Below are 26,757 nucleotides of genomic sequence, written 5' to 3' on the forward strand. Positions count from 1 at the left end.
TTGGTACAGTATACATGATGATGATGATGGGCCGGGACGGGCTAGGTTTCTTAGTGCATTAACGGCCTTTAGGACTGGCTGACCATGATAATAGATCCATCTCATCCATGCAAATTACTAAAATAATAGTTTTTAAAATTGATTCTTTTTATTAAATTTTATCATGGTTTTTAAAACCGAATCGTCCAGGAATCCAGTTACTGTGTCAAATAATCTGACTGTTCGAACTAAATGCTTGGCCTGTTCTGACAAAAAAATAAAAAAATAAAAATGATCAAAACCATTCAAACGGTTAACCACCCAGTTTAGCGGTTTGCTAACCAAAATCAACAGTCACCTAACTAGTTCCTGGTTTTTTCTGGTCCGGTCTAATTATGAAAACCATGAATTTTATAATAAAAATTATAAAGAATATTTAAAATCTATATAATCTTATATTATACCATATATACATACCTGTATATGAAAAAGATAATATTATCCTACATAAAGCTTAAAGAGTTAATAAATGATTCAAATCACACGTCACAAAGTTCTGAAATCCAAATCAAACTGAATCTGTTGAACCTGACAGTTGGTCTAAGTCCTTCAATTTTAGTATTTTCCGGCGACCTTGTGAATTATTTATGGTTCGCATCCAGCGGAGGATGGCTGGGGTGATTTGCAGAGTGACTTTCTTCGTAAGTGAAGCTTGCTAGCTAGACTGTTTACTGGGCAGTCCTCCCTTTCTTTCTTTCTTTCGGAGGTCTTGAATTTTAATGTATCCATGATATCTTTGGATTTAAAAAAGGAGGTATTGGACATGGTTACTATTTTTTTTATAGAAACAAAAGGGGCTATACAAGACGGGGGTAGCACGACCCCAAATATTAGTAACACAAATAGAAAAAAGAAGGGAAGAAAGAGAAGCTAAACTAAACAGATAGAGCTTCGTGCGCCAGCCAATCAGTCGCCTGATTTGCCTCATGATAGATATGCCTATACGCCAGACCTCTTTGAAACTCGTCCTTTAGCTTGATTCTGTTCTTGATGATGTGTTTTATTTTCCAAGGTGCTGGGATCTTTTACTTGAGACAAGAAATGACAAGGTTAGAATCACCTTCGATAACAATAGGATAATCTCTAAAATTCAAGGCCAAATTATGGGCTTCCCACGCCACCCAAGTTTCTGCATTGTTAATTGAAGCAATGCCAAGCTTATAAGTAGCAGTGGCAATTGGGCAGGTTGGGTTGGGTTTGGTTTGGGTTGAGTTTCAACCCAATTCATCTAACCCACCAACCCATTAATGACCCAATTATATAAAATTAAATAGGTTGGGTTCAACCCAAACCTGCTTTAACCCAATCCAACCCGCCCAAACCCATTAATCTTATATTTATGGACTTAAAAAATAAACTCTCTCTCTTTTAACAAATAAGTTGGTCATAGCTTGGTGGTAATTGTAATTACTATTTATACAAGTGATGAAGATTCAAATCACATTACATGCATGTTATTTTTACACAAGCAGCGAAGCCATTTGAATATATTCGGATTTTAGGTTTGACCAAACCACTTAGGTTCAAACCGGTTAGACCAACTTGAACTATCTAATTGGATTATCTTCGAGCTAATCACATCAAGGGTGGTTGAACTGTTTAAATTTGGATTAGTCCGATCGGACCAGATTGGACCTATTCAATCAATAGTGGATTGACTTGGACTGGACCATATCTTGTTTGTGCACAGGTTTGGGATCAAACCGACTAACTCGAAGCGGGTCAACGTAAGTAAATCGGGCAGTCTTGATTCAGGTCAAGTTGTATGGATATTGGTCGGCTAGACGGTCCAGACCGAGCAAAGCATGCATACACTAAACCATCCCGCTCGAAAATGTTTTGGATTCGGGTCGACCCGGATCAGCTTGTACTGGGTCGAGTCGGTCTGTGTGAATACTGGTTGGATTTGACGACCCAAACTGGGGCAAAGCAAGCGGTACCGAACCATCTAGCCCAATGTCTATTTTGGATTCGGGTCGGCCTATATCGGTATATGTTGGGTCGGGTCAGGCCGCGTTGAATTGGTCCAAACTCGAGTTAACTTGATTTGGATTTATGTTGGGTGAAGTGTGTTGATTCAAGACAAAACTAAATTTAGCCAATAATTTATGTATTAATTATAAATCATTTAATTCAAATGAAGAAAATTAAAAAAAGTTAAGGAATTAATACTTATGTCTATAATGGTTGACCCAATGGTTATTCACAACCCAAGCCAACGTAACCCATTTAAATGGACGAATTAAGTGGTGGGTTGATCGCACAACCCGCTAAGTAAATGGGCGAGTTAGGTGGATTAGATACTAGGTGGGTTGGATGGATTCAGTGGGTTGGGTGAAAAATTGCCATCCCTACTTATAAGCCTTGATGTCTAAGACTTTCCCGAAATGATCTCTAGCAATGCTTGCAACCAAGCAAAAACCCTCCCCATTCCTAGATGCATCAAAGTTGGTAACATGGTTGTTTGGTCCAAAATGGCAAGAGAGGGTGGTAAGGGTGATCATGGGCTATACTCTAGGCCTGGGTCTCGGATGGGCCGGACCTGGTTTCGAGTTTGAAGTATTGAGTTCATGCCTGATCTGAAATTTGCGGGCCTGTTACAGGCCTGGGGAGAAGTCGGGCCTCAACACAAAACTAGACCCAAACCTAAATTTTTCAGGCTGGCCTCTTATGTTATATTGAATTCTGAAAAGACAAAAAATATATAGATAAGAGGGGCATTCCGAGAATTGAACTCTCGCACCTTAAGCGAGAATCATACCACTAGACCAAATGTGCGACATTTGTACTATTTTTTATTTTTACAATATATAAAAAAGAAAGTAAGACCTCGGGCCAAGACAAATTTAATAAAATGATGCGAAAATTCTACTTTAATACCCTCAACTTTCAAATGTGCCACTACGTATCTAAACTTTCAAAAAGTATCAAATTGGTCTCTATTATTAACTAATCATCAATTATCTTTTGAAAATGTCAAAACTGTTAATGCGAGTCTAACTAAAAATAATCACCCCTAAGGTTAAGTGAATTTTAAATTAATAAATATTTTTTAAAATTAACAATTTTGTTTAATTTTAATTTTACTAAACTTTTTGCTAATTCATATTATATTATCAATTAGTTAAGATTAATTAAATTTAATTAATTAAGTTATATGGGTAAAATACAAAAACCTCCCCTGAAGTTTTTAACAATCATAAAAACATTCCCTATAGTTTCACTTTAGCAAAAACCTCCTCACTATTTAAAAATAAAATTGACAAAAACCTCCCTTCCATCAATGATCATGACTAAAAATGTTAAACCGATGATCAAATATTTCCAAATACCTATTTTACCCTTTTACAAATTAATTTGCATATGTTTTTATTAAAATACGCCTATCAACATATTGTCATCTTTCCCTTTCTCGTTGTCATCCACCACGGCCACAGATGTCTGCTGAGACAGGGAACTAGAGATCAAGTCCACAGCAGAGTAGGTCAGGTCGTGGTATCAGACGACCAAGACTTCAGTGCTGATGATGCCAAGAGATTCAACGAGCATGTCGTGATGGATGAGAAGAGACCAATGGAGCTGAGGAGGAACCGAATCACGTCCTCCTAAGTGAGCCAGTAGAACTCTCGACTGTTGTGGAGTGTAGGACCGAATGAAGATTTTTGGAGGAGCTTTTTCCTTGAATTATTGTTGATGATGTTCTATATTGGAACAATCAAGTTCTGGGCTCCTTCGAGAATGAGACAAATCGCATCTAACAAGCTGAAAAATGAGAAAAATGGAGAAACATAAAATAATTGCTTGACTATTTAACTTTGAAATTTACAAGTTTGATAATAAAAGTAAAAAAAAAAGAGATATTTAATTGGAAATAAATCCCAAGAAATGAACGTGTTTGCATTTATGATAAGTGACAAATTTTGATATGAGAAGATCAATATATGGTAGAACAAAATTCATGAAGCAATCCATAACTGAAGGGAAAACAAAGGAAATTTTAATTGAAAAGCAGTGGCCATTGGCAGAGAATTTTCATGAAAATTTTAAGTAGCGAAAAAGCAATAAGTCAAAGAAGTACACCTTGCAAATCTGAATAGAGGCTAATGTTTTTTTTTTTTTATCTTAACCTGAAATGTGGCTCGACATGTCTCACAATCCCTACGGCCTTGGGAAAAAGAATAAAGATCATGGATTTAAGCGCAAAAGAAGGACACGCAAGGTTCTCCTCTTTATAGAGAAAGCAGATAACATCAAATCTTTCCGACACATCGACAATCTTCAAAATCGACCTTGGGCTTTGATGAGTGATTGCAGCTCCACAGGCTGAGATAGTTCTTGCCTGAGCTCTTAAGCACCAATAACGCATTGCCAATGGTGGCAGAGATCAAAAGAGACCTTAGCGCTGGTTTTCCAAGGCAGAGGTCGGGACTCCAACTGTTAAATAATATGTCGATAGGCATATTTTAATAAAAAACAGATGCAAATTATTTTATAAAAGGGTAAAATAGGTATGTGGAAAGATTTGATCATCGATTTAATGTTTTCCATCATGGTTATTAACGGAAAGGGAGGTTTTTGTCAATTTTTTAAAAAATAGCGGATGTATCAAAGGAATTCTAAAAGATGGGTAATTCAAATGGTTGATGGGAAGTCTCCAAGCCCAACTCTCCATTAATTCCACTCTCTTTTTTATATTGCTTGAAAGATAATACATTAAACACATAAATCTCTTTGATTCCTATTCATTGTTTAAAGAAATGGCTACATGCAATTATGTAGAGTTGGAAAAAATCAAAAACCAAAAAGAGAAAATAGATAAATGCCACATTAGATGATTTTGGCTACCCTCTGGATATGGCGATGTGCTATTGCTCTTACAAGTAGGGTTGTCCAATTGATCGGATTTGGACGAAATTTCATCCAATCTAATAAAGACCAAATCAATGTTCAAAGTATTGATACGTATTGGCCGATACATATTGTGTTAATGGCTTTCCGATACGCCCCTCCAGGAATTGTATCGAGCCAAACCATGATTCAGAGAGTAGTCAGGACTTACATTGACCCCTCTGAATTGGTTTTGAAAAAAATAAATAAATTTAAAAAAAAGCATCAATACAGGCCAATACACCCGGCATATCGGCATATATCGATACTTTGAACCTTGGACCAAATAAAAACAAGGGTAAAATATAAAAACCTTCCCTGATGTTTTTGACAATCATATAAATCTCCCTAAAATTTCATTTTAATAAAAACTTTCCCTTCCCTGTACTTTTTGAAAAATCACCCGGTTGCTTCCCTTCCATACCCAACCCTGAAAATAAAACAGCCCCAAAAATTTAGGCCTAATAAGGACCGAAATCCGAGCCATACTATGCAAAATGTCGGATTGGGTAAATCGAAGCTCATGTTAAGCCACCCAAGTTGCACCCAAGCACAACCTCTTCCTAACCTCTAACTTTTTATAAATGGAGCCCCGTTTAATTTCCTTAGCTACTTTACCTAAAGAAGAGATGATTTGTTGTCTCATTTTTGTGATCACAAAGGAGACGGACTATATCATTATTTATCGTATGCAACTTAATTTTGGTTGGAAGATATTCATTTAGAACATGCTAGAAAAAGAAAGTTAAAAATAGGGTTGTATACAGGTTGGTTCAGTTTAGTCATATATGTCTTTGTCAATCGAACTGAATATATCGGATTAATTACTAAACCAACCGGAACCGACCGAAAGAAATTAAAAAAAAAAAACCCGACTTGTAGTAGAAACTATCGAATGGCCGGCTTGTTTAGTTATAACCGAACCAAGACCTATTATTGGTAAGGATTAAAGCCCACGACCCAAGAAATTTTAATCATTCCTAGTGATTTAAGATACAAATCAACTTAACAAGTTCTCGTACAAAAACACAACAAAAGAATAAAAAGTAATAAAATAAAAATACATAATAGATGCAAAGCCAATTCATCAAGTTATTACTATCCCATTAGTATTTAAAAGTTCAAACTTGTCATGGCTAGGCCTAAGATTTCATATTCCACTTGCACACTTTCAGGTTTTTTTTTTTTTTTGAAAAAATGGAATTGTGCAAAAAAAAAAAAAGATTCATTCATATGGTCGGTTCAGGTCACTTTACTTAGGTTTACAAAATTATAACCCGCAACTGAACCGATGAGTCGAGTTATCCATATTTTTAAATTAAAACCAACACAACAGATTGAGTTGGGTCGGTTTTTGACATTCTATGAACAGCCTAAGTTGAAAGCGAGGGAAAGCTTCCATGTCCATTTAAAACAAACCCTTCTAAAAATCTAATGAAGTCTTAAGTGGATGATGATAATAATGATATAGTCGATATAAGCTCTTTTTGAAGATAAACCTTCATTCCTATCTTTCAGCTAAAACGAAGAAACATCTAATCTGGTGAGGAAATAAGAGTTTAAAGAATCAAGTTCATAATACGGTCAGAGAAAATTTTTTGAAAGAGACTTTGATTCCAACAATTATTGGGAGAGACAAAATTAGAGATTTTTGTTTGTTGAAGATACCTTGGTAAAGGTTGAGGGAGCATCAAGAAATTGCGATGAGATTGAAACAAAAATGTTTTGGGTAGTATCAGGGCCAACTCAATAACCTACTTGATGCTGAATCTCCTTGAGTATAGGGTTAATAGATTTCTAGATTAGAGAACTAGACTATTTAATCCAAAAGGGAAAAATAGGTATTTCGATCTCTTGATTTTAGTCCAAAATTTGCGTTGTTTATTAGGGAACCACGTAGCAAGTTTCTAAAGGAGGGATTTGTTGACAACAATAGTAAGCCTATGATCAATACATCTAATAATCTTGTCAATTTGATTAACAATTTTATGGGGGAAACTTGATCGGGTTCATACAATGTATAGGAATTGCCTTTAAGACAGATTGAATCAAGAACTTTTTACCAAGAAGAGGGTTTTCCAATGATTAAGTTTTGGCTTTCAAGATTTCCAAAATAAACTCTAAGGAGAAGGTAATTTCAAGTTGTCCCATAAATTAAAAAATGACAGTTGACAAGGTAGGGGTATATTGGTATAAAACTAACATCCTTCCATTAAAGACAATGGTGGGGTATGTGAATACAAAAACCAAATTGAATAAAATCTAAACATTTTTAACCAAAGTTATTAAGGGAAAACCGTACCAAAACCGAAATGAGGAAAACACAAAAGAACCAAAACTGGAATTTTTAGTTTGTTTTTTTTTTTTTTTTTTTGTTACACTTTGGTGTCTGAATTTTAAAATGTGTCAATACAGTATTAAACTTTTAACCTAAATCTTTTCAAAATAACAAAATTACCCTTTATAACATTTTTGAGACCATTTAACCCTTTTCTTTTAAAACATTAAAACATAGGGCTCTTCCCTATTCAACGGAACATAACAGGGATGAACGAACCAACAAAAACGGTTATTCCTTGTTAAATGAACGAAGAAGAAGGGTTCTGTTGAATGAACAACTATAATTGTCTCATCAAAAAGCTTAACAAAGAAGGTTAAGGTTATGACGTTATGCCAATGCTTTCATTCTCTTTCATTCCTTTGTATAAACAGTATTTATGTGAGACTATCTTGGTGTGTGTTAGTCTTTTATTTTGGTGCACGGGCAGGTTATAAGGTTGGTTATGCCTTACTGAAAAGATATGCACATCGGGTAATTAATGCGCTAGTGGTGGTGTTGATGTTGTTGCTGCCATTGAATTGTGGAGGCAATGCATGCCCAGAATCCTGAACTTGAACTTGTTGTTGCATTGGGATTTGGGATTATTGTCGAAGAAGAATACCCGATTCTGGTTTTCGCCGACATCAATAACAACTATAGAAGACAAAGCAGAAAATCCCTCCTCTTGTTTATGTGCAACTACAATCGTATGTGAGAAATGTTCTTCTAATCCAACCTTTTGATCCTAAAACCAAGGTCCACCATCCTCTTCGATCATGTTTTCAAAATCCTCATCGACGGTGACGGAGATGAGGGAATCAAGGTCCTCGTTAGGGAGATGGTGAATGAGGGTGACGGAGCGGCCATTGAGAAGGTTGCAAGAGAGATGAGCAGAGAGAGAGGTCCTCTAGAGAAGATGACAGTCAACAGCAACGATGATGGTGTCTCCGCCAAGGTAGCAAAGTGACTTATCGTGAGGGCGAGGAACGATGTGACCACCGTAGGTGCACATCAAGTTCAGGATGGGGGAGGTGGCAGAATCCTGAACTTGAACTTCTTGTTGCATCGGAGGTGTAATGGCTCATCCTCCCAGGAATCGGCGTTGCGGGAGCGAGGAGAATAATTGACGGAGTCGGCATGGCCGATATGGGTGTTGGCAACGATGGGGGAGGTGGCAGAAGTGGTAGCTCAATTGGCGATGGTGGGGCTGAGCTGGGATTTGTCTCCACATTCAGGGGAGAGAGCGCTAATTGGGCGTTGAAATTTATAAGGCCATGTTTGCTTCGATTCTTATTTTTTCTCATTCTTATGTAACATGAAATTCTAAAATGAAAAATAACGGGTATAAATAGGCAAAATGAGAAAAATATTGCTATCAACCAAATACTTTTTTCTTAAAAATGATTTTTTTTTCAATTTGACAAGTGTCACATGTCGCTTATTTTCATTTTCAAAAAAAAAAAAACAAATTGTGCCGATATTTACAAATCACTAACCTAGGTCTCCAATAGTCAATGTTTTTTATTATTTCTAAATTATTCTTGTTGCTATTCGGAGTTCTGTTGAAGTAGTAGTCGATTAATAGAAAATCTCTTCATGTAGTAGTCAACTACTAGGACAAAATACTAATAATAGCCAACTACTACGAAATCTTTTCGTGAAATAGTTGATTACTAGCAGTAGAATACTGATGGTAATTGACTACTACAAAATATCTTTGTGAAGTAGTTGACTATTAGCAACAAGATATTATTTTCGGGACCAATATTTTCCCATTACATTCAAGCAATGGAAAACTTTCTCCCAATTACATTAATAATTATAACAGTTAGGGGTGAACATGGGCCAATTCGGTTTGGTTCCATGGTAGAACTTGGAACCTACCTTGTAAGGGTCGGTTCTAGGTTTTTGGAACCAGAACCTACCCTATAAAGGTCAATTCTAGAGTTTACTCATGGAATATGTTCTTTCTTTACTCTCCATCTTCAAGAAAAAAAATGAAACATGTCCTTCAAAAACTTGATTTCCAATCATGATAATATATAGTTTAAAACTTATTTTATCTTTATCAATTAAGTTGAATAATTTAATATGTAGATTATCATAATATATTAATATATGGTTGAAAAGTTATCATTATAATTTTAATTTTGTAAATATTATCTTTTACATTATTAATAATTATAACAATTAGGAGTGAATATGGGTCAATTTGGTTTGGTTCCATGGTAGAACCTGGAACCTACTTTGTAGCAGTCGGTTCCAGGTTTTTGGAACCAAAACCTACCCTACAAAGATCAGTTCTAGAGTTTACTTGTGGAATATGTTCTTTCTTTACTCTCCCTCTTCAAGAAAAAAATGAAACATATGCTTTAAAAACTTGATTTCCAATCATGATAATATATAGTTTAAAACTTATATTATCTTTATCGATTAAATTGGGTAATTTTATATGTAGATTATCATAATATATTAATATATGGTTGAAAACTTATCATTATAATTTAAATTTTGCAAATGTTACATTTTATATTATTTTTTATATATATACAAATATTAAAATAAAATCACTTAAATAATTCAATAGTCAAGTGAGATCATAACTTTTGTAACAACTTTTTTACTCAATTTTTCATATTTTTTAAAATATTTTAAAATTTATTTCAAGACAATTCAATTTTAAAGTCAATTCCACCTAGGCGAATTTATCAGAATAATTTGAGTAAGATAAACTCCTAAACCTTAAAACCGACCTAAATGGACATCGATTGTAAGAATTTCAAACTAGACACTACCCTAACAGATGGGATATGGTCGGTTAAAGACGGATTCAAGATCAACTCGATTCTGTTCCGAGTATAACCTAACCCATAAGTCATAAACTAGTTCACAGTTACATGCAGGCCAAGAATGCGAGGTCAATGGAGTCCAACTTTTGTCCTTCCCGCGTCAATTAGCTTTTTATTCCCATTCTATCCCTGGCGTTTCAAGGGTCATCGATTGTCATGTCTCAACAGTTCTGTTCTCTCACCATTCAAGACTTCTGAACCAAGAAAGCAAAAAGGCGACAACGACAACGCTATTCCCCACTATTTTCTATTTTAAGGATTTAAGGACAAGGAAATCAGTAACAGTCCCTCTCTTTTGAATATCTATAATAATATAAAGGCTACTTTTTTGCTTTAGTCACCAGTCATCACTCATCACTGCTCTATCTCTCCGTTTCTCTCCTCTACTCTGCTTTGCTGTACCATACCCAGATTGGCTTCGGGGTTTAATCAGCGATCGCTTGAACGTCCAACAAGGTAGTTCCACCACTGCTCTATCTTCTATCTCGTTTCCTGTTTTCGACCAACCATGTTCGCCCGAGATTCCCATTATCAGTTCTTTCATATTTTGTTTTTCTTTAGTTGGGTTTGCGTGAATTTGGAAGATATTTATTGCGCTTTTTTTCTTCTTCATTCTTTTTTTTTTTCTTTCTGAAATTTTTGATGTGGAATTTGATCTTCTGGGTTTCGTGGGTCTTAATAGATGATTCTTTTTTTTTTTTTTTTTTCTTATGAAGCAATCTAGTGAATCTCGTTTCCTTTTCTTTTTGGATACTCTAGAGGGAAGATGACAACTTTTTCGTCTAGCGTCTTCTATTGAGAACTGTGGAGAATCGAGTTGTTGTTATGATGATATAGGTTATGGGTGAAGATGGGTCTGAAACCTAGAAATGCCATATTAAGCTCAGATTTGATTATTTTGCGAACTGATGAGAGATGACAAGTGGCGACTATAATGTGAGCATTGGTAGCGTCGTGTGCTCCATCGCCACGAACCCTCTAAAAACACACAAAGGACAATATGTAAACGGGGATTTTAGTGATAATGCAGGGTTACAGGGCTGTTGCCTTCCTTGATTTAAGGCCTCCATGGCGCTCAATCCTGTGAGCAAGTCGGCCCTGTAAACTTGGATACAATTGCAACTTTGATTCTTATTAATTTTGTAATGCCCATTTTTTTCCTGCTTTCTTGGTTTGCATTTGTTTTTTCCGTAGTTTTGCCAATGCAGATGCTTAAATTTCACTGAAATGTAAGGAGTTCGAAACTTTTTCTCTATCAGTTGTTGGTTTTTATTTCAGAGAAGGACAGTTCCAACTGCAAAGAGTTGCATTGTAATCTTTTTTGGCTGAAGTTTGAATTCTGAGACTTCCACAAGCTGTCGCACAAAAAAAGAAGAATGGTATCAGAGGGAACAAAAAATGACATGATTATCAGTCAAGTCAGTTTCGGAGGATTTGACAATAATGTCACTGCATCAGAACTCACAGATTTCTTAGAGAAAGAAATTGGCACTATATGGCGGTGTAGATTGAAGACTTCCTCAACACCACCAGAGTCTTACCCTGATTATGATGTAACAGACATGGACGCAATCCAGAAGACAGATGGCTATGAGAAGGTGAAGCCTCATGCTTTTGTACACTTTCTATCTCCTGAGGCAGCAACTGCAGCATTGGATGCTGCAGGACGTTGTGATCTTGTATTGAATCGCCACCCTTTGAAGGTGAATTTGGGGCCTCAAAGTCCATTCCTTCTTAATCAGAGGAGGAGGAAAATAGATCCTTTAAAGATACCCGATTCCTGCATCAAGATTGGATCTTTAGTTGGCCAGGATGAATTTGTTGTTTGTTGGAAGGCACCTCAGGTTGATTTTATTGTTGATCCCTTTGACCGGACCTGTAAGATCCTTTTTACAAAGGAGACTGCTTTCTCCTTTAAAGACACAATGGCATATGTAGTCATCAAATGCAACTTCAAGTTAGAATTCTTTGTGAGTGATATCAGTTATATCAAACAATATACGGGCAGATCTTCTTTGGTTATTTTGTTGCATCTGAGATCATCCCCATGCATCTATTACAGAACTGCTGATGATGACATCTATGATTCTGTTCCATTTGATATGTTGGACGATGAGGACCCTTGGATAAGGACCACAGATTTCACACCCAGCAGAGTAATAGGTCGTTGTAACTCGTACAGAATCTCAATCTCACCCCGTTTTGGTCCAAGACTGAATAAAGCTATGAATTATCTTAGAGAACACCGGATACCAGATGAGTCTCCTAGGATGCCACTAAGGATCAGAGATGAACCCAATTTTGGGATGCTGATGTCTGAGTTCTTCTTTTGCATTGATCATAAAGAAGGTATGAGTTTTGAGACAATATTCATGCTAAATGCTGTCATTCACAAAGGTATTATCAACCAACACCAATTGTCAGATGAGTTCTTTGAATTACTGAGAAGCCAGTCTACTGATGTGAATGTCACAGCCCTACAGAACATTTATTCTTATAGGCAACCAGTCTTGAATGCATACACGAGTCTGAAAGATGCCCAAAGATGTCTCCTAGACAACCCCAAACTTATCAAGATTTCTAAGGGGTCAGATGATATTGTTGAAATGAGGAGATTAGTTATAACTCCGACCAAAGCGTACTGTCTTCCACCAGAGGTGGAGCTTTCTAATAGGGTCCTAAGGAAATATAAACATGTTGCTAATAGGTTCCTAAGAGTTAGCTTCAAGGATGAACGCATGCAGCAGCTAAGTTCTAATGCCCTCAACTATTATGTTGCTCCTATCGTTAGGGATATTACATCAAATCCATTTCCCCAGAAAACCACTGTTTTTAATAGAGTGAAGACCATCCTGAGCAATGGTTTTTTTCTTTGTGGTCGGAAGTATTCTTTTCTGGCATTCTCATCCAATCAGTTGAGGGACCGATCTGCCTGGTTTTTTGCTGAAGATAAGAACATTAAAGTGATTGAGGTTAAAAAGTGGATGGGAAGATTCACCAACAGGAATGTTGCCAAATGTGCAGCTAGGATGGGACTTTGCTTCTCATCCACCTATGCGACTGTCGAGGTTCCGTTGAAGGAGGTCAACTTGGAGCTTCCAGATGTCGAGAGGAATGGATATGTATTTTCAGATGGAATTGGCATGCTAACGCCTGACCTTTCAATGAAAGTTGCAGAGAAATTGCAATTGACTGCAAACCCTCCTTGTGCCTATCAAATCCGATATGCTGGTTGCAAGGGGGTCATAGTTTGTTGGCCAGGAAAAGAAGATGGAATCCGTCTTTCCCTGAGGCCAAGCATGAACAAGTTTGAGTCCAGACACACAATCCTTGAAGTCTGCTCTTGGACTCGTTTCCAGCCAAGTTATCTGAACAGGGAAATAATAACTTTGCTTTCAGCTTTATGTGTTCCTGATGATGTGTTTTCAAGAATGCAAGATTCTATGGTTTCTAAATTAAACCAGATGATTGAGAACACTGATGTTGCTTTTGATGTTGTTACCTCATCATGTGCTGAGCAAGGGAATACTGCAGCCATAATGTTAAGTGCTGGTTTCAAGCCTCAGATGGAACCTCATCTAAAAGGGATGCTATCCTGCATAAGAGCTGCCCAACTGAGGGACCTTTTGGAAAAATCTAGAATCTTTGTTCCTTCAGGAAGGTGGTTGATGGGGTGCTTGGATGAACTAGCAGTACTTGAAGAAGGACAGTGCTTTATCCAAGTGTTGAAACCTTCATTAGAAAATTGTTTTTCAAAGCACGGCTCTAGATTTTCTGAGGTAAAGAAGAACACACAAGTTGTTAAGGGGATTGTGGCCATGGCAAAGAATCCCTGCCTTCACCCAGGAGACATTCGGATTCTGGAAGCCATAGATGTGCCCAGCTTGCACCATCTTATTGATTGTCTGGTTTTCCCTCAAAAGGGAGACAGACCACATACAAATGAAGCATCGGGAAGTGACCTTGATGGGGATCTATACTTTGTGACTTGGGATGAACATCTTATACCTCCTAGCAAACAAAGCTTGGTCCCAATGGATTATTCCCCTGCAGAAGTTAAAAAGCTGCCACGTGATGTCAATCATCGGGTATGCATTTTCCTTGCATGGAGATTCTCCACTTCTGTTTTATATGATTTTATTTATGTTTTTTTTTTACACACAAGGTTACTTTTATTGTGCCAATACTGTTTTTATTTGTATTCTCTTTATTTCTTCTATTGACATACTTTTCTTGGTCCATTGTGCTTCATAAATTTAGTGCCGCCTATTAGCTTATTCTATTCAAATTCTACCTTTTTTGTATTCTTCTTTTTTTCCTTTTTTTTCATAGATTGGATGAATAACAATAAGGCTAGGATCCTGATTTGAGGATTGCCATATTGTGGGGAACTATTAATCTAATGCTTCTTAACCTGGTTCTCTCAAAGGATGGTGATCTGGTGAAACTAATAAATGATTCTGGATTTGCTGCTCTGTTTCTCCTGCATTTGCTGCACTAGGTGAAAACTGTATGACAATTGATGTTGCTGGACATGGCAGGATAGCAAATTTACATTATAAATTGATATCTGACATGATATGACACTCTTGTATATGTATCCTGGTATTATAGGTGACAAGTGTTGAAGAATTAGTGTGTCGCATGTATAGGCCTTCAGATGAGTCTGGATTAGCTAGAAGGGGAAGGCTGTAGAGGGGGCTGTACAACCTGTTACAGCCCTCCACTTAAGCTGTACGTGTTAAGCCCACTTACCATGTGTGAATCACTTAACAGAGACTAATGAGGGACCATGGGTTCAAGATTACTTTTTGTTTTTTTAATTGTTGAATTTTAATTTGCACTACCCCTACCTCTTCCTCTCTTCTTGCTTCTGCCTCTACCCACTAGTCACTGCCAAGATTCCCACCAATTTTCATGGTGGAGGCTCTTTAGGTGTGTAGGTTGTCAAAACTGCTATTCAGTCTTGATCACTAAGAGATTTCAGGTTCGATGAGAAGAGAATGTGAAGAAGATGTAGAGGAAAGATTGGTGGAAGAGCACTAGAACACAGAATTTTAGGAGAAGAACAGAATGTCAATATTCTGTCGCCGCCACTTTAAGTTAATATATATATAGGTTATGCTAGTTACATGAAAGGACATATCTGCCCTTGGTGTTTACATCATAACTGCTAACAAATAACAAACAATATAAAACTGAAACTAGAGATAACAGAACAGAAAAATAACCATAGCTGTGACTAGCTACATTCTACCCTGCGGATAGAGTGGGACCACATCTGTGGGGCCCACATCACTGTTCTCTACACTCCCCCTCAAGTTGGGAGTATATGTTCATCATTCCCAACTTGGATAGATCCGCCTCTACCTTCTTTTTTGATACGGCTTTAGTAAGAATGTCTGCTAGTTGCATACTGGATGTGATGTAAGGGAGGCATACTTCTTGAGATGAGACCCTCTCTTGCACAAAATGACGGTCAACTTCAATGTGTTTGGTTCTGTCATGCTGTACTGGATTATGTGCTATATTAATGGCGGCTTGATTATCACAGTACAGCATCAGGGGCTTCTCATACTCAATACCCAACTCCTCAAGTAGAGATCTTAGCCATAGGATTTCAGCCACTTCATTGGCCATGGACCTGTATTCTGCTTCAGCACTTGACCGGGAGACAACACTTTGTTTCTTACTTCTCCAGGAGACAAGGTTTCCTCCCACAAGGGCACAATATCCCGAGGTAGACCTTCTGTCATCAACACTCCCAGCCCAATCTGCATCAGTATAAACCTCCACCTTCATGTGATTGTTGTTCTTGAAAAGTATGCCCCTACCTGGGCATCTCTTCAAGTAAGCTAAGATTCTTTCTGCCACAAGAAGATGTGTGGTTCTAGGAGAATGCATGTAATGGCTGACAACACTAACAACATAGGTAATATCTGGCCGAGTGAGGCAGAGATATAGGAGCTTTCCTACCAGTTGCTAGAACATAACTTTGTCTTCCAGAAGCTCCCCACTCTCGGCACTAATCCTGTGATTCTGTTCAATTGGTGTATCTGCAGGCTTGACACCTAACTTTCCAGTTTTTGCCAACAGGTCTAGGACATATTTCCTCTGAGATATAAAGATCCCCCGTTTGGATCTAGCAACCTCAATACCCAAAAAATACTGGAGTACACCAAGGTCCTTCACCTCAAATTCTTGGTGAAGCTGTTTAAGAGACTCAATCTCATGGCTATCATTCCCTGTGACCACAATATCATCGACATATATTGCCAATAGTGTCAAAGAGGACTCCACCCTCTTGATGAATAGGGTATGATCTGACTGGGCCTGTACATATCCAAACTTCACAAGTGCTACTCTGAATCTATCGAACCAAGCCCTAGGTGACTGTTTCAAACCATACAAAGCCTTGTTGAGCCGGCAAACCTTCTTACCTACTTCTGCATCATAGAATCCAGGAGGCAAACACATGTAAACTTCTTCCTGCAGATCTCCATTCAGAAAGGCATTTTTCACGTCCATTTGGTATAAAGGCTAGGTGTGACTTGCTGCAAGAGACAAGAGAACTCGAATAGTAGTCATCTTGGCTACCGGTGCAAATGTCTCCAAGTAATCTATGCCATAAGTCTGTGTAAACCCTCTTGCAACTAACCGACCTTTGTACCTCTCAATAGATCCATCTGCATTATGCTTCACCGTAAATACCCATCTGCATCCAACTGGTTTCTTTCCTTTTGGCAAATCAACTACCTCCCAGGTGTTGTTCTTCAACAGAGCATCCATCTCAACTTGCATTGCATCTTTCCATTCAGGGACGGATAGGGCTTCTTGCACTGTTCTTGGAATAGGGACATTGGAAATGGAGCTAAGGTAGGACTTGTAGGTAGGAGATAGACGATCATAGGATAAAAAGTGGGAAATACAGTGGGCTGTGGATGTGGTACAATGTCGTTTCCCTTTACAGACTGCAATTGGAAGGTCAAGATTATCTGTAGGGGAAGTCTCTGTGGGCTCTGGGACTGAAGTATCTGGACCTGGAGCTGCAGATGAGATTGGAGCTGGTCTGGACTGCTGATGATCAGGATCAACCTGCCTGCACCGCCTGTGATAAACCCTCAACTCCTGATCCCGCTGACCACCCTCACCATTGCAGCTTTCCCTCAACTCCTGATCCCTCTGACCAACCTCACCATTGCGGTTCTCATCACCCAATGGAATAGGTAAAGGAACTGCCCCACTCTCACTGCTCTCCCCCTGAAGACAAGAACTCAAACCCCCACTCTCACTACACTCCCCCTGAGGGGCAACCCGAGGATAATAGGGTGTCCCCTCAAAGAAAGTGACATCCATGGAGACAAACTTCCTCCTGGAGACAGGATCATAACAGCAATAACCCTTTTGAGTTTGTGCATAACCAAGGAAGATGCATTTGGAGGCTTTGGGTTCGAACTTGGAGGGATGGGGTCCGAGAAGCTGAACAAAGCAAGTGCAACCGAATGTCATAAGGGGAATAGAAACCAAGTCCTTACGTGGGTGTAGAAGCGAAAAAGGAGATCGCATATCAAGGACCCTGGAAGGGACCCGATTAATAAGGTATACCACCATGAGGATAGCATCCCCCCAGAAGCGAATAGGGACATTGGAAGTAAACATGAGGCTTCTAGCTACTTCCAAAATGTGCCTATTCTTCCTCTCGGCAACTCCATTCTGCTGAAGTGTATGAGGGCAAGAGCTCTGGTGGATAACCCCATGATGAAGAAGATAAGATGTCAATGATTTGGCAAAGTATTCCTTTGCGTTATCAGATCGAAGAACTTTGATCTTGGCATCAAACTGAGTTATAATCATTTGGTGAAAATTTTGGGTCAGGGAAGGTACCTCATCTCATGAACGCATGAGATAAACCCAAGAAAAATGGGTATGGTCATCAACAAATAACAAAAAATATCTGTACCCACCCATGGAAGGGATATGATAAGGCCTCCAAACGTCAGTATGCACAATATCAAAAGAATTATCACTCTTTTTATTACTCAATAAATAAGGCTTTCTACGATGCTTAGCAAACTCACAACCTTCACACTATAGTTGAGACAACTCAATAGACACAAATAAAGTAGGAAACAGACTCTGTAAAGATCGAAAGGACAAATGACCATAACCGGACTCACACTCTGAGAAACAAAAGATAACTTCTCTACTGACTCTCCCTGACGGAACCGCTCCCCGAGCAGATAGATCACATCCGTCTCACGGCCAGTCCCAATCACCTTCTGCATCTCCAAGTCCTGAAAAACACATTGGTCAGGGAAGAAGGTTACTAAGCAGTTCATATGCTTGGTAGTACTATTGACTGAAAGAAGGTTAGTATCAAGCTTAGGCACATGCAAAACAGATGATAGGGACATAGTATATGAAAACTTGATGTCACCCTTCCCAGAAATAGGAACCAAGGAGCCATCAACAATAGATACCTTATCTCCACCAGAAGACAAATGGTAAGTAGTAAACAGTGAAGGCAAGCTAGTCATGTGATCAGATGCACCCGAGTCTATTACCTAACAAGGCTCAGTAGTACCTGGAGCTGAGGCATGATAGGCTGAAGCTCGAGTACCTGAATGGGCGAAGGCAGATGTGACAGGGGTTGATGGAGGCTGTGGTGGTTGAGCTGAATTTCCAACCTCCTTTTCTAGCTGTATTAGGGCAGCCCGAACTGCAGCTAAGATCTCCAAAGATGTTCCTTTTGTGCCAGATGAGGATGTTGAATCAATGTTCATGGCTACATGAGCAGTGCCCTTCTTGTTTCTTAACTTCGCAGGAACCAAGTGAGGATGCGGTTTCCAACATGTCTCTTTTGTATGTTTGGGTTTTTTACAATGTTCACATACTACATCCTTCTTGTCTTCCTTCCTCCTGTCCTTTTCTGAATCACCCCCTGATTTGGGTGTAGCCGCTACAAAGGCTGATACGGGTTGAATCGTAACCTTCCTTCTGGTTTCTTCACTGTGTACAAATGAGTAGGCCTGAGAGAGAGTCACACTCTCTAGTCAAAATCTGCTGCCTCACAATATCATATTCTGGGTTCAGTCCCGCCAGGAACTTAAACACTCTGTTTGTCTCAATGTGCTTTCTATGGATCTGAGCATCTTTGGGACTCTCTCAGTCAAGAGTCTCTAAGTGATCAATCTCATGCCACAGGGACTTCAAGGTAGAGAAGTAGACTGATACCGGTTTCTCTCCTTGTTTAAGGGTGTTCACGTCACATTTCAATTCATATGCTCTGGCAACATTAAGGGGTTGGGAGTAAGTTTCTTTCATAACATCCCATATCTCCTTGGCTGTCTTTGCCCACAAATAGTTCCGGCTAATATGAGGCTGCATAGAATTACACAGCCATGTCATAACTAAGTAGTTTTCTTGCATCCACTTGGTATATGTCGGGACTCCCTTGGAAGGTTCTTTCATATCTCCCAGGAGGTACCCTAATTTACCTCTTCCGCCAATTGCCATCATGGCTGATTGGGCCCATTCCAAATAGTTTGATCCATCAAACTTTACAATCGTAACCCATCTTAGAAACACCACCATAACTGATGTTCCCAAGACTGCCTTCTGCCTGAATCTTAGACTCCATTTCTGTCAAGTCTCAAAAACAGTACTTGAGTCACCAATCACAATCAAAACAGTATAGGCCTGATCTGTATTGTCAGTGTATGTGCACAAAACCGAAGTAATTCTGATCTGAAACCAACTAGCCAACACAGCAGTAGCTGTCCGTAGATCTCTAACCCCCTTAGAACTCTGAGAACATCTTTAAAACAAAACAGATATGCTAGGGAAAGTTGGGGTTTTAATCAGTCCTGAAAGGAAGCAATTCAGTCACACAGTCCAAACTGTATAGATGAGCTTGTAGTAATAAGAAACCCTAGAATCTGATCGGACCTACCAATCAACTTAAGAGTAGCTCTAGGTAGATCACAGGGTTCAGTCAACCACTAGGGCTTGCCACAGATCACTTTCAAACCCTAGAGTAGAGAGAACACAGTTCGGTTCAGGGTTTGTTGTAAAACCCTAGGAAATCGAAGAGAGAAAGAGCTAGAATGGTTCGGCCTTCCACTCCAGATAGGTCCAACCTATCTTCTCTGAAAGAACTTTTGTTAAAAAAGTAACAACTTACAAGGAAAAATAGTTCGCTGCCTTCTAGGGTTACCTGAACCCTAGTCTTCTCTAATCCTTCCTGACCACCAACACTCTGCAACCCTAGCAAGTTTCCAATAGCTGCTAGTACCTCTGACGATCTCCAAGAATCAGTCTGCGAACTCCTCCTCTTCAGCTTTCAGTCCTAGGAGATTCTCATGTGGTCGGCTGGTATTAGACTCACATGAAAAACCCTAACTTGGCTCTGATACCATGTAGGTTATCAAGACTGCTATTCAGTCTTGATCACTAAGAGATTTCAGGTTCGATGAGAAGAGAATGTGAAGATGTAGAGGAAAGAGTGGTGGAAGAGCAATAGAACACAGAATTTTAGGAGAAGAACAGAATGTCAATATTCTGCCGCCGCCACTTTAAGTTAATATATATAGGTTATGCTAGTTACATGAAAGGACATATCTGCCCTTGGTGTTTACATCATAACTGCTAACAAATAACAAACAATATAAAACTGAAACTAGAGATAACAGAACAGAAAAATAACCACAGCTGTGACTAGCTACATTCTACCCTACGGACAGGGTGGGGCCACAGCTGTGGGGCCCACATCACTGTTCTCTACAAGGTGTTTGTTTCCAAGCTCATATTTTGACAACATCTTGACCTCGGTTTGGGACTCATGAGCCCCTTGTTTAGAAGTAAGGATCCTATGCTTGATTGCAATGGGGGTGGTTTCATCATCGATGTACACTCCTTTGTAAGCATTGCTGAAGCCACCCATGCCAATAAGCCGTGCTTCGTTCAAATTTTGTGTGGCCACCATGATCTCCACAAACAAAGAAGCGATGGTAGAGATTCAATGGCAGTGATGAAGTGTTGTTCACTTGTTTGTTTTCCAAGAATACACAGATGGTGAAATTGGAGCCTGTTCTGATGCTCAAGATTTAAAATGTCGATGTCGGTGGAAATGTCGGTCATCCAAATATAAGAAACATGTCAGAAATGTCAGAAATATCGTATGGAAATATTGTAAAAATTATAAACATGGTGGAAACATTTTAAAATATGCAAAATATAGTAAGATATTTTATGAAATGATAAAAGAAGCATAAACACACCTTTTTAAATTATTATCTTGTTGCAAATCATTAAACAAAGCTAAGAAACTAAGGTTGTAGACAAAAGAATATGTTTTGAAGTTGCCCTGTAAACTTTAAGATTCAGAGCTTCATGATAAAATGAGTTAAAGAAAAATTTTAACTCATAGAAAATGTAAATGATTGTAATAGATCAACCAAATAATCTATCACACAAACAAAAAACTAATATTTAACTTCATGTTTGAAATGAATATTGAGCTAGCTCAAAGTGGTAATCATGTAAGTTAGGCAGACAATAAAATTATTACATAACATATTTGCAATTAGACCTATTCATGGGTCGGGCTTTCACTTGTAATTAAGGGAAATATGCTAGGCCCAAGCCCGAGCCCGACGCCCGACCTAATAAAAAAAAACAATTTTCCCTATTCAAATTAGAATTAAAAATTCAGATAGTTTTTTTTTCCTATTTAAATGAACAATGGGCCTACAAGATGGTTTTTTTCCCCTTTCTTTTATATTTTAGAACACAGTTTTACATTCTTAAATAAAAAAAAATTATTCAAATGGACATAATCACATTACTCACTTTAAGTCTAATATTAGGTCAGGCCGACCAGGCTCGGGCTGGGCTATTTTGACAAAACCCGAGCCCGGCTCAAATTTATTGCGGGCTGGACTTTTTGGCCCAAATTTAAGCCCGTGGGCCTATAACCACGTCCAAGCCCGTCTGGGGGCCGGGCCAGCCCATCGGGCCACCCAGCCCATGAACAGGTCTATTTGCAATATTGTACCAATTTATGTTATAATACTATCTCTTGGACTCCACATAGTACTGGTAGTGTTCACTGGGAAATATGTCGATTCCAATAAAATTTCATGTCGCTACCCATAGAAGTGGAAATGGAAATATGTTATGGAAATATGTTATGGAAACTATTTGTTGGATCAGCTACTGCCTCAAATTAATAGCCAAAATTCAAAATTTATTCTTTGAAGAGAAAAATATGCCCTTGTGTGTTAACTCTTTTAATTTCATAATAAGGTACCTTAAATATTTTCACAAGGCTTGTGCCCTGCTATATAAAATAGTCTGTTCAAAAATAACACAAGAGAAGGATTTGTAATAAAGAATTACTGGCTATGGGTAGGGAGGTGGTATCTGGGTGTGGAAACCATAGTCGAGGAAGAGTGGGAAGCAAACATCCTATTGATTAGAGTTTATGGTTCATCAATGAACTTGGGCGAGGGGGGGGGGACTATAGATGTTGGGAACATATGCAAAAGTTTCCTTAAGGGTGGATTATTTTTTATAAGCGAAGGAAACTTGGAAATGGCTTAGAATGGAAGTTTGTTAGGAGTGGTGCTAGCAATAGTAAACATGGTGTGATGACATTTGTATGTTGTAGCTGTTTAACCGGAGTTCTTGCCAAGTGTGGTGAATGCTGAAGAAGGTATCCCAAATTAATCCGATTGTGGTCAACAATGTCCGCCTTCTCTTCTAGAAGAAAGGGAATGCGGAGGATGGTGAATGATTGAAGCTTTGGCCAATTACATCTTCAATAACATTGGGCACCAAAGTAGCTAAAACAAAGAAGAAATAAGAGGTAGTCGACCTGAGTTGGGTAATCCTTAACAATGGAAGGCCAACAACCAACTAACCTAGAACTAGAGGGAAAGACTTTCGGGTCTTGTTTTGGGAAAGGAACTAGTGGTAGAGGGTGCACTTAGGGATGAAGGTACAGACAAAAGAGCTGAATCTTCGAGGACCATTTGATTAGGTGGTAAGAGACACATACGAAGAAGATTGTACCCATTGTGATAGACAGTAGAGGCAGACATATGTGGGCAATCATAATTTTGAATTTCAAAATCAAGTCTCGAAAGCCTCGGTAAACCATCTCAAAGAGGTTATTAAAGAATTAGGGGAAATCTTAGCTGCCTAAAATTCAAACTCCTCTTTAAGCTAGTTGAACCAGGTGGGCACGCGAAAGCAAAATGAAGGGTTTGAATGATCCAAGATTTGATCAAACTCAGTTTATTGTCATCAAAATTAAGGGCTGAAAAGAACTCCCTTGTTCAACATGGAAGAATGGAGGACCCCTTAGGAATGATGGCCAGGAGAATCACATTGAGCGGCATCACCAAAGGAGAATGGTGCGATAGATGATATAAATTATAGAATGGAGAGTTAGGAAACCAAACTTCTTGGTGTCATAACTTGTGAGTGGGGAATGAGAATTCACCACAAAACAATGGTCTTCAAGGAGAGGTTGAGGATATCAGCTCTGAAGGATTGATTGGAGGAATAGGAGGAAGAGGGTGAAGCAATTCGTGATCAAGCTAGACCAGTGGAGAAGAGTTTTAACCGGATAAAGTAGTTTAGTGTGAAGTGCAAGTTAGCCAGACACTGGGTTTTTTCCTTCTGGGTGGGGAGGAGTTTTCAAGGAAAAAGCTTTTAACTTTTAAGGAGTTGGAAGGCTAGGTACATGGTTGGAAAGGTTCAAGAGAAAATGAGGAAATAGAGGAGTTTTTGAAGGGATGCAATTGGAAAAGGCTGAGAGTGAAGAATTGATATGCATCAGTTATTTTGGGAGTTTTAATGCGGTTTAGTTTTGACTGTCATTGGGTTGGAGAAAAGAGTTTGGTGGAGATCTGATTGTTTAGCTTGGTAGTCAGTATTGAGAAAGGGTTGTAGGGTACTAAGGTTTGGCCTTTCGTTTTGTTTTGTTTGTTTGGTGGGGTAATGCCTCATCACCTTGATTGTTTGTGCTATTTTTAGTTTTAATATATTTTTTTGTTTATTACCAATTAACAATGCCCTAGTGTTATATACGAGTTATCTTGTGGTTTGTGAAATATTACTTCACAATCATTATGCGTAGTACACGCATCTGCATGGGTGCACAGGCTGAGGAACAGAAACAAAAAAATAAAACATATACAAAATCTAATATAAGAGAGTGAGCTTTTGGGTTTAGAGAAAGGAGAGAGAGGAGGTGGAATTTGAAGGAAAAACAGTTTTGGAGTGTGAGAGAGAAACTAGAAGTTTCAGGAATTGGAAAAGTTAAGAGAGGGGTGCACTTAGTAATATTGATCGATCATGTGGTGGAAAAAAAGATGAACAAAAAAACAGAAATATGAATAAATGGAGAGGGATCACCTGCACAATCTTAGTTCTTTAAAAAATGTATAAAAAATTAAGGTTGCAACTGGGGTTGGACTGGGTTGAGCATTTGTCAAATTTTATAAGTCTCAAACCCAAACCTGAGCTCGATATAGATAAAATTCTTCAACTTGGGCAACCTGATTTGCTCCCTATAAAAAATCATAGTGAGGATCACATAACTGGCTGCCTGCTACAATATATAATATTAGATGCGGAGCCTTGAAAGTGCATCCAAGTTAAATTTGTAATGAGCAGAAAATTTTGTGGTTAGTTAATCTGAAACTTACCTTGTAAAGAATATAGGCATTTCTCCTTTCTCTACCTGAACTATGAAAATAGAACATTAACCATTGTTTTACTGCTTTATTTACAGGGAGTCAAGGATGCAGTTTTTTATTTCATCATAGTGATCTAAAATTGTTCATTATTTGTATATCAGATCTAACTATCTGGTGAAATTGGATGGTCATTATATTAAGTTCTGATTGGCCAATTGGAAAGAAAAATATTTTGCTATGATTTTTTTTTCAAATCGAAAAATTCCTTAAACCATTTGTTGAGATAAAACTCTGACTTCCACTTGAGCTCCACGATGTGCTCTTCATCATGAAATTATTTAACATCCAATATTTTTTCTCCATGACAAATCTCATTTTCCAAGCTTTATGTGCATTTACATAATTTGACAGGTCTTCCACTTAAGTTTCAAACTTGCTTCATAAATATTTTTGTGTTGTTGGCATTCATGGTTTTGGAATCGCAACTGGAAAACTGGATGAATCTCTTTCATGGTTACCTCTGATGTCTGTTCTACAGGATTTGATAGATTTTTTCATGAAAACGATGGTGAATGAGAAACTTGGTGTTATTTGTCATGCGCACGTGGTTCACGCTGACCTGAGTGAATATGGAGCCTTGGATGAGAAATGCATCAAGCTAGCAGAGCTTGCAGCTACGGCAGTCGATTTCCCAAAGACCGGTAAGGTGGTAACTATGCCACAAGAGCTAAAGCCTAAAAGGTACCCAGATTTCATGGGGAAAGAGGAATTTCAATCCTACAAGTCAAATAAGATCTTGGGGAAACTCCATCGCAAAATTAAAGATTTTTCTGACGAAGATGTGGAAGAATCTGAGATAACATTTGCAGCTGAAGATATTCCTTATGATGTACATCTTGAGGTTCTGGGATCTTCAGATTATCTTGCAGATGCTTGGAATCTCAAGTGCTTGCATGATGCACAACTCACTACTCTTTTGGGGCAGTACAAGGTGAACCGGGAAGAAGAGGTGGTAACAGGGCATATATGGTCCATGCCAAAGTACAACAGCAGCAAACGAGGGGAGCTAAAAGAAAGGCTTAAGAATGCTTATAATGCACTAAAGAAGGAGTTCAGGCAAGCATTTGAGAAAATTGATGAGACACTCCAACTTACGGATGATGAGAAAAACACCATCTATGAACAGAAGGCTTCAGCATGGTACCAGGTTACATACCACCCTAGATGGATCATGAAAACACTGAAGTTGAGGGAACATGAGGATGAAAGCAACCCTGCAATGCTTAGTTTTGCATGGATACCGGCTGACTACTTAGTCAGAATCAAGATCAAGCATCGGGATATGGAAAATGTTGATGCCCGAAAGCCTATTAATGCGCTTGCAAACTATCTGGCTGATCGGATATGATTAGAAACTGGGGCAGTTCCTAGCTTTTGACCTTCTCTCGTATTGTCTTTTGTCCTGACTTCAAGGCCCCACTCTGCCAATAGTCCTTTGTTCCTGGATACTCAACCTGTTCATTATTGTGTTGTAATTACATTTTTGGTGGTTTGAAGATTTACACTTGCAACCAGACATGCGCTTAAATTGTAGTATGATAGGCTAGTCAGAGTTGAAATATTGAATCAAGAACTTGAGATAGAATTATCAAAAAAAAAAAAAAAAAGCTTAGAATAGGGATCATTGTTTGGTGCAATGGTAAATAAAATATCTAGCTAATGAGCCTGAAAATGTAGATTCGAGTCTGAGAGCAGCTGCCTTGTTCTAATAAAAACAACGAAAATTTTCCTAAGGTTAGTTCTGTATCCAGGTGGTAGAATTATTGATTCTCCCATTTCACAAATTTGTCAGTGTTTATAACAGTGACAATTGGGAGAATCTGATACAATATAAAGAGGGGTATGTGTGTCATAGGTAGGGGGTTTTGCAAAATAAAATCACAAAGAAAAATTC

General features: G+C 38.4%; 1 protein-coding gene and 1 pseudogene across 1 annotated transcript; one reads left to right on the forward strand and one right to left on the reverse strand.

Moving 5' to 3' along the window:
* Window positions 1-3,411: 3,411 nt before the first annotated feature.
* LOC148869391 (CBS domain-containing protein CBSX5-like) lies at window positions 3,412-10,624 on the reverse strand (annotated as a pseudogene).
* On the forward strand, window positions 10,416-26,377 carry LOC148869392 (RNA-dependent RNA polymerase 6-like). The gene is made up of 3 exons (XM_088969414.1): window positions 10,416-10,551; window positions 11,374-14,183; window positions 25,342-26,377. The coding sequence occupies exons 2-3, from the start codon at window positions 11,472-11,474 to the stop codon at window positions 26,209-26,211; spliced, it is 3,582 nt and encodes a 1,193-aa protein (XP_088825540.1). The 5' UTR covers window positions 10,416-10,551; window positions 11,374-11,471; the 3' UTR covers window positions 26,212-26,377.
* The last annotated feature ends 380 nt before the right edge of the window (window positions 26,378-26,757 follow it).

This window comes from Nelumbo lutea, chromosome 2 (genome assembly GCF_056320005.1).
Source record: "Nelumbo lutea isolate HS-2025 chromosome 2, American lotus-T2T, whole genome shotgun sequence".
In the NCBI taxonomy this organism is placed as follows: Eukaryota; Viridiplantae; Streptophyta; class Magnoliopsida; order Proteales; family Nelumbonaceae; genus Nelumbo; species Nelumbo lutea.